Source organism: Aulonocara stuartgranti, assembly GCF_965226115.1.
Source record: "Aulonocara stuartgranti genome assembly, chromosome: 3".
NCBI classification, from domain to species: Eukaryota; Metazoa; Chordata; class Actinopteri; order Cichliformes; family Cichlidae; genus Aulonocara; species Aulonocara stuartgranti.
This window is the reverse complement of record NC_138941.1, coordinates 25,532,502-25,542,125: the sequence shown is the minus strand read 5'-3', so window position 1 is coordinate 25,542,125 and position 9,624 is coordinate 25,532,502. Positions and strand designations below refer to the sequence as shown.

General features: G+C 39.8%; 1 protein-coding gene across 1 annotated transcript; it reads left to right on the top strand.

The window, feature by feature from the left end:
- The first annotated feature begins 4,781 nt into the window (after positions 1-4,781).
- LOC309703350 (eotaxin-like) lies at positions 4,782-6,126 on the top strand. The gene is made up of 3 exons (XM_082528128.1): positions 4,782-4,938; positions 5,018-5,129; positions 5,791-6,126. The coding sequence occupies exons 1-3, from the start codon at positions 4,869-4,871 to the stop codon at positions 5,882-5,884; spliced, it is 276 nt and encodes a 91-aa protein (XP_082384254.1). The 5' UTR covers positions 4,782-4,868; the 3' UTR covers positions 5,885-6,126.
- The last annotated feature ends 3,498 nt before the right edge of the window (positions 6,127-9,624 follow it).

Sequence of the window (9,624 nt, the reverse complement as noted above, 5' to 3'; positions counted from 1 at the left end):
GTGTATGTTCGCTGCATTGGCAGTGTGTCTGGGATCATTGCTCTGCTCAAAATTGAAGTACTTGCCGATTAAACACTTCCTAGGTATTGCATAGTGGGAGCTAAATTCAACTACTCCCTTATTCACAAGGGGTTACCACAACAGGTAACTCTGCATATTAGACTTGGCAAGCTTTTGCACCAGATCGTCCTGACATGGCCATAAAGGGATTCGTGACTCCTTAAGGGGTTGAACCAGCAATATTTTGCTCGTTTGGTAAATGTATAAACCACTACACTTCTTTTGTCCTCCACAGTGAGGATTCATCCTTTGAGTTAAGCACATTTTTAATGCTTAAACGATACAGAGTTAGGTGTTAGGTGATTTAACAAACAAGAAAATGCTCAGGCACAAGGACTGGACTGAAGTAAGTGAAAAAGCAGCCAATGGTAAATTCTGAAAGACCTTCAGAAAGCCTGGAGATCTGTAGGTCAATAGCACTTTAAAAATAACAAGAGCACTCAGAAAGCACAACTCCTCACAAAGGTCAAAGGTTAGACTAAAACTTTGAGTCCTAGGAAATAAGGGAATAAAGACTTTTAGGCTGGCTTAAGGCATTTACACAGTACTGTGTGTTGACCATTGCAAGAACATTATCTTTTCATCCTCGTTCCTTTTTGTCAAGATGTGATTATAGTGCACACACACACACACACACACACACACACACACACACACTTCTAACTAACTGGCTTTTGGCAGTGTAGGTGTGAAAAACCACTGCCATCATCAGGTCAAACTTGAAATTGCCACATTTATGTTAAAATAAACCGAGGCTCTGTGATGACATGGCGTGCTCTCCTGGGTGCACCTACAACCATGACTGAATATGTTGCTAAGAAAATTAACATTATTATTATTTAATTATTTATTAAGTGGGTTATACACCCTGTAATGTTTATGGCTCTGAAAGAGGGGCACGTATCCAATATTCAGAAAATCAGTGGATCAGTCCCAGGTTCCTCCATTCTGCATGATAAAGTGCCCGTGGGTAAGACAGTACACGCCACCTAGCCCCCATGTTTGAAGCATTGAATGAATATGTCATGAACACTTTAAGTGCTTAAGATTAGAATATATATAAAGAAACCATGTCCTTCTAAAATATCATGGGTTAGTGCTGAAAAATTATGAAATGAATATACTACACAGTTGATTTGGGGTTCACCGGTTTTTGGAGATTTGACTTTCATTTATATTTATATGTGATCAAGTTTGTGTGAAATAATTTATACTTTTAAAAAAATAATTTATACATCATTTTACTACATATTGAAATACTTTCATTTGAAAATGCCCTAAAATAATTCATTTCAACTAAATAGGCCTCTCTATTTTCTAAACAATCCTGTAGCTGTCATAACATCTTTGTCCCAGCAGGTGGCAGTGTGACCATGGTTTGGCCAGATGATAGCAGACAGAGGCACATGCTCCTTCTTTTCTGATAGTCTGATCATTTCTCTCCTATTTCAGCATTTTTTTTAAAACCAAAACAGAAGCAAAAAGGGGTAATGCCTGATATATTATATAGATTACTTATTTTACATTGGAACCTGAAAGAAATTAATTCTTATTTTCTCCTTAAGTATTTAAATACCCACAGAAGATATAGTTCGGTTGTAAACTTATGGACATAAGGTCATTCAAGCCATTCAGTTTCTTGCAGCAGCTCTGCAGCTCGTGATGTTACAGTGACACAACAACCAAACACTCCTTACTGAGGAGATCAACATATGAGATATCCTTCTGGTAATGCTGGTTTCACTATTTATATCTAAAAACATAGATATCTATCATCTGTATCTATTATTATAGGATATACTGCACAACATAAAGCACCTTGAGGTAACTTTTGTTGTGATTTGGCGCTATAAATAAAATTGAATTGAATTGTGTGAATGTTAGTTAGAAAGCACTAAGGAAATGTGTTTGTGCGAATGGGTGTGAATGGGTGAATGCACAAGTTGTGTAAAGCGCTTTGAGTGCTCAGAAGAGTAGAAAAGCACTGTTAAGAACCATTTACTGCCATCTCCTCCAGCTTGCCCAGGGGAACACCAAGGCGTTCCCAGGCCAGCCAAGAGATATAATCCCTCCAGTGGTCTTGGTCTCTCCCGGGGCCTCCTCCTGGTGGGACGTGCCCGGTACACCTCACCTAGGAGCCAAGGATTTAGTCCCTACCCACATCTCATACCCATAGGTGAGGGTAGGGACGTAGATCGACCGGTAAATTGAAAGCTTTGCTTTTACACTCAGCTCTCTCTTCACCACGTACAGACAGCAACCTGAGGGGAAACTAGGATACCCACTCCAGCCCGCCTCTCACCAGGGACAACTAGACTGAGACAGAGTCCAAGCCCTCTCCAGGGGACTGGTTCCAGAGCCCAAGCTGTGGGGTTGGTTGGTCTACAGGATGATGGGCCCGTGTCACTTTTTCGGGCTGTGACCGGACGGGCCCCCCAATGGACTAAGACCTGGCCACCAGACGCTCTCCCGCGGGCACCCTCCCCAGGCCTGGCTCCAGGGCAGGGCCCCAGTGACCCTATCCCGGGCAGGGTGAACTGTTCCCTTGGTGTTCTGCTCATAGGGGTCTTCTGAATCGCTCTTTTTCTGGTGCCACAAAGTTCAGATTTCTAAGCTGAAAATTATGCAAATAAAGACCTTTTTCCATGTTAATTTCACCAATTTCCCTATAAATTAGAAAACATTTTAATTCAAAGAAATGTTCCTTATCTTCCTCATCATTTTGGGGCTACGCTGACTGACGGGCGGGCAGCATCAACACCCAAGTTTGTGAATCAGATAACTTGTGTAGGATTCTGAAATTGATACCACAGGTGCAGCTACTTAAAATAATGTATAAGTCTGAGTCCTGTGACCTTCTCAAGTCAAGGTGATCTCAAGGTCAGAGGTCAGGTCTTCACAAATAACAATTTTATCATTAGAGAAAAAATTACCAATAATCATCCCACAGATGTAATATTATATACAGCTACTCTTAGTACCATTGATGTTAAGTTAGACTCTTTTTCTCCAATTGATCTTTCTGAGTTAACTTCAATAATTACTTCCTCCAAACCATCAACGTGTCTTTTAGACCCCATCCCTACAAAACTGCTCAAAGAAGTCCTGCCATTAATTAATGCTTCAGTCTTAAATATGATCAACCTATCTCTAATAATTGGCTATGTACCACAGGCCTTCAAGCTGGCTGTAGTTAAACCTTTACTCAAAAAGCATCTCTAGACCCAGCAGTCTTAGCTAATTATAGGCCAATCTCCAACCTTCCTTTCATATCAAAAATCCTTGAAAGAGTAGTTGTCAAACAGCTAACAGATCATCTGCAGAGGAATGGTTTATTTGAGGAGTTTCAGTCAGGTTTCAGAGCTCATCACAGCACAGAAACAGCTTTAGTGAAGGTTACAAATGATCTTCTTATGGCCTCTGACAGTGGACTCATCTCTGTGCTTGTCCTGCTAGACCTCAGTGCAGCGTTCGATACTGTCGACCCTAATATCCTATTAGAGCGATTAGAGCATGCTGTAGGTATTACAGGTGGTTTGTACTGCAGTGGTTTGTATCATATCTATCTAATAGACTCCAATTTGTTCATGTAAATGGAGAGTCCTCTTCACACACTGAGGTTAATTATGGAGTTCCACAGGGTTCAGTGCTAGGACCAATTCTGTTTACACTATACATGCTTCCCTTAGGCAGCATCATTAGAAGACATAACATACATTTTCACTGCTATGCAGATGACACCCAGCTCTATCTGTCCATGAAGCCAGATAACACACACCAATTAGCTAAACTGCAGGAATGTCTTAAAGACATGCTGGGGGATTCCCATGATGCATTGAGTTTTTCCTTTCCAGTCACCTTTCTCACTCACTATGTATTAACAGACCTCTCTGCATTGAATCATATCTGTTATTAATCTCTGTCTCTCTTCCACAGCATGTCTTTTATCCTGTCTTCCTTCTCTCACCCCAACCGGTCGCAGCAGATGGCCCCGCCCCTCCCTGAGCCTGGTTCTGCTGGAGGTTTCTTCCTGTTAAAAGGGAGTTTTTCCTTCCCACTGTCGCTAAAGTGCTTGCTCATAGAGGGTCATATGATTGTTGGGTTTTTCTCTGTATCTACTGTACAATATAAAGCACCTTGAGGCGACTTTTGTTGTGATTTGGCGCTATATAAATAAAATTGAATTGAATTGTAAGTCTTAGGAATGCGATAATTTGAGAACAAGGCGCGGTGAATTTAGAAATTTATACCATTTGATTATCTACAAGTAGGACTAGCTCTGGTGGTCATCAATATTTTTTTTATTGTTATACTTTCTAAAAAGTTTGATCTTAATCCTCTTTACTCAGATGGAAATAGTCCCAACAACTGCTGCTGAAAGTTGTACCAAGAAGAATTAAAGCAAAACTCATGGAGTCATATGGACTGCTCAACGATTGTTTTAGCGTTTTTTTTGTGGTCATAATATTTTGTGACATATATTTTTTTAAAACTTTTGGGCGAGGGGGATGTAGAAGTTGGTTTTGTTAACAGTGTCATGCTTTGAGCTGCATCGCTGGGCTAAACCGCAGCTTCATTTCCTGTCAATGTAACCGAATGGAAAGTTCTGTCAGAGGCATTTTCAGCAATTTTTGAAACCACATCCACCCTCCCTCTTTCACACCAATGACACCCTATCTACCTTTAAAAAAAAGTATTGATCTTGATAAATGTAACAGCACACCACCTAATATTTAGAAGCCCTTGCTTGCATCTGAAGAGCAGCTGTTGTCTTTATCGTCATCATCATCAACTCCTGAGGAATCATAATGAAAACCGCTCAGTTCCTTTTGCTGTGCATCCTTGGAGCTGCTTTGTTGCCTGCAGTTAACTGCAACAGTAAGATTACCTTAAGTGTCATCATTAAAAGAGAAGTTTTATTTTTTGAGTAAGTCTAATGAAATGTCTTTTTCCTCAGATGCAAATGGTCCCGACACCTGCTGTTTCAAGTTGTACCCGGGAAGAATTCAAGCAAACCTCATCAAGTCGTATCGACTGACTGATCACCGATGCCCAAAGTCTGCCATCATGTAAGTGAAGAAAACTGGGTTTATTTTATTTTCATAATGTTTAACACAAATACTGAAAATACTGTAATGAAAATTATGCAGTATGATCATTGTAACTGCAGAGTTTCTGGACAATTAAAAATTGTCATTTTACACATGATGCTCAGGACATAGTATGAGTTTGATACTTTTTATTTGAACTTGTATTTGTTCTCCTACTATTGTCTTTTAATTTTATCCTGTAAATGTTCAAGAAAAATGCACAAACTTGTTTTCATAATTTGATCAATTTTACGTGGATGTTTGGCTATTTTGCTTGTAAATTGTTTGAAATACACATTTAAGTGTTTATATTATGACATTTTGTCTACTGGTCATTTAAAAAAAAAAAAAAAAAAGTACATATTCGGGCATTCGAAACCACTGAACGGCTACCCTGAGGTACCCCTGAGCAAGGTAACGTCTCTTCACACTGCTCCCCGGATGCCTGATTGGTGGCTGCCCACTGCTTCACTAGAGTGAATGGGTTAAATGCAGAGAGTAATTTCCCTACTGGGATAAATAAAGTATACTTTATTATTATTATTATTATTATTATTGTTATTTTTACAACATATTTACTGAGAGAATTTTGAAGCTTATTTAAAATTCAGATTTCTGAATTTCCACCTCTTTGTTTCAGCTTCATTACCAAAAAGTCTCGTTCAGTGTGTGTGGATGCGTCTGCCTCCTGGACCCAACGCATCATGAAAAGACTGGACCAGAGCTCTTTCTGAACCAGCTGCCTGCTCATCCTTACACATTGCTCTGCTTTGTCAGATAATATCATATAAAACGCATGCAAACTTGAGTTTTTATAATGACAGTTCTTTTACATGTGGTCCAAAGTTTATCTTTCAAGCGATTATAAGCCTGAAATAATCCACTGAACAGTCACGCCCTTTGATTGTGTAATGTCTCGTGGATGCTTTGTGCTATATATATTATGCTCCAAAATAAACACCTCACAAATACGACAGAGTCTGAAACTTTTTGTCTCTTCTTCGTTTCTTTGAAGCTTTAAGACTTGTCAAGTCTAATTTTCCTTTGATACAGTTTAAAATAAGGTTTTCTAAATAAATAACACATTTTATCAAATGTTCTGATGGAATATTTAGCAGTAATATATACAGTGATGAAGGATCGGGGCCTGTGGGGGTGGGGGATCCGGGGTAAGGGTAACATGTCCACACTCCTCTTCACACAGTCTGTGACTCACTCAAACCCACTCAACACTGGAATCCACTCATGTTCATCTAACAGGGTCCACCAGAAACAAGAAGGGGTCCAGGAAGATCTGTACAGAGAAAGGTTAGGAAAGGTTCGTTAGAAAAACATGAACAGATTCAAAAAGAGCACCGGGGCTACACTAACTGAGGTAAATGCAAAAATGCAGTGAAAAACGTCACCTCGCCGTTGGCTTACGTAGTGGCAGGAGCGTGCAAGGTGCTTTGAGTACCTGCAGTCTGACTAATCTTGTTCCAGAGTGCATCTATAGTAAAACTGACCTGTCTCATTCTTTCATTTAGAAGTTGATTTTGTGCTTTCCATAGTGCAAACTAGTGATGGCCCGCTTGAAGCTGACGCTCCGGAGCGTGTGTCGAAAAAAACAACACACTGGTTCAGAAGCACTGTGTCGAGGCTTGCTTCGTTTGGCAAAAGTCACGTGACCAGTGACGTCCGAAGCTTCATTACGCACGTAACTGCTTCGGTACCTGATTCAAACAGATATAAGGAAGTGAATCATCCACGGGATTCGTGGAGTGTGTTGATGGTGACAGATAGCGACGAGGTGATCATTCCACTGACAGATATGGAGCCAGCGAGGAAGAGAGGACGTTCTGGCGTGTGGGAATATTTTGAGTTGATTTTGCTCAATTCATTTTATCTGCCGAAGCCAAAAACTTGAAATGTCCAAAATCATGTTTTCATAATGTAAATATCATTACAGCATATGACTTTAGGAACACTTCCATGTGAATTAAAGCTGATGAAGACTACAAAAATGTATTTGACACTATACGTACATGACATTGCTACACAGTTTAGAAAATCATTTTGTTTATTGTTTTTAGGTGATAGTCTGCAGGACCCAGGAATACCTGCATATCTACCAACTTGCAGTGTGGTTCCTGCACTCCACAGCCTCTTCTGTTCCATGCAAGTGGATTTTCTTCAGGGCAGGAGAAACTATTTCTAAGAAAAGAAACAGACTCAGCCAGCGCACAGTAACACTAATCCTCTTGTTAACTGTAAATAACAAAAGGGCTACCTTACATTGATCATGTTTTTACTTTGCAAGTTCTTGATTAGGGGTGGGTTTTGATTATCGCCTTTCTGATTACAATCCATGCTAAATTGAATAAGTGATATTGATTCATTAAAATCCCGTGTCGATTTGTAAATTAACGTTATTATGCCTGAAACGCCAGCATCTCAGGTTAAACCTCACAAACATGTCGTCAAACACCATGCAGCTAAAACAGTAACTGGGAGCAGGTTTACGGATTCTGCATACAAACGTGAACACAGAGCGCGGACCCGACCCGTCAGAGTCAGATTTTGATGTGTCGGCGGGTCCGCGCTGTGTTTGCCTCTTTTTTTCCCCGCTGGCTTCTGCAGCTGCAGGTTTCATAACTCTCTGTTTACATCTCTAATTAAGTCTCACATGTGTCAGCTTTCTTTTAATAGATACGAAATTATGGATATATACTGTTAAATGATCAGACTTGTAATATTTCTGACTGAGGCAAAACTTTCCAGATTCCAATCAAATTGAATCGGATCCTGTATCGAATCAAAATGATTCTACAAATCAGTGACGATGCAGCCGTACTCAGCTTCCTAAGCATTTTCCCTTTCCAGTTCACAATCAATCCCACCCCTAGGTCAAAAATATGTATAGGACAATTGGCCTAATCTAATATTTTGTATGAACCTGTCCAGCTGTCCAGTGATTAAACGACAAGTAGATGGAGGCAGGACTTCACAGCAGGGGCATACTCCATAATGTGCTGTGCATTCTCATATGTATATTATATATATTGCTCACTTATTGTATTTACCAACATCAAGGAGTTATGAGCAAAGAAAGGCCACCATAGTGCATGTTTAAATAGGGAAAGTTTATTGATCAAAATGTATTACGCAAATACGCATTACATTTTTTTCAGCCCCCCAATCGAGAAAACAAAACCAATTACATGTTCAAAGCAACGGAACGGTGGCCCAATATCAGAGAGAACTCCACTCTTGAGTGAGCAGTGATAATTGAGCAGTCAGTTTTATTTTGCAGATTCAAGCTGCTCTTCAAAATTTTCACCACCAGATGTCACCGGAGAGGACTGTGTTGAAAAGCTTCGAGTAATGAACCGTTTTTCAATACAAGCTTCAGTGCTTCGGAAAGCTTCATTTGGCCATCACTAGTCTATAGATACCCAAAATGCAGGACTCAGACTCAGGGGATGAACTCAAAATCACAGCTTTAATTGCTAGTCACAGAAAACGAGCATACAAAATTAAACTGGGAAAATATAAACTCACACCTTGCAGAGAGGCACACGAAGAAACACACAGCTTAAGGGACGACGCAGCACTGCCTCAGAGAAACACAGGGTTTAAATACAATGGGAAGTAACGAGGGGAATGAGACACAGAAGGAGAGCACAGCTGGGAGAAATCAGAACTGACGAGACAAGGGAGCAAAGTAGGATACACTCACATGAGACACAGACCTTCAAAGTAAAACAGGAATTAGCACAGATGCAAACTAGACTAGGGGAGACAGAGCAACTAAGAAACACAGAGGGCAGCTACCAAATACTCAGAACTAAACAGAATACAAGAAAACCAAACTAAGACACTACACTAAAGAATACGCTGGGACAACAAAGAGAACTAAGAACATAATACAAAAAACTCAGAGGCACAAGAAACTCAAAACACTGGGTCACTGACCCAGGACCGTGACAACCTGTTTATTTTATTTTATTTTTTTTAAAAATCATGCCCTTGCTTTGTCACACTGAATCATGTTGAAAAGATATATTTTCATGGCTCCCCCCATTACCATTTCCTTGTACTTCTTTCTACCAGTCTATTTTATTTTGTGACATTAACATCTTAAATGTACCCCACTAGTTTAATTATTAATAGCTGTGTTAGTATTTATAATGCTTTTTTTTTTTATCATGTGCAGATCTACCAAGGGTCAGTGGCACAGGTCACCTTTTGTGGTAAGTTATAACACTTCATATGTGGTCACATAAGTAAGTTGTTTCATTCAATTCAATTCAATTCAACTTTTTCAATTCAATTCAATTCAACTTTATTTATATAGCGCCAAATCACAACATAAGTCGCCTCAAGGCGCTTCATAGATACAGAGAAAAACCCAACAATCACATGACCCCCTATGAGCAAGCACTTTGGCAACAGTGGGAAGGAAAAACTCCCTTTTAACAGGAAGAAACCTCCG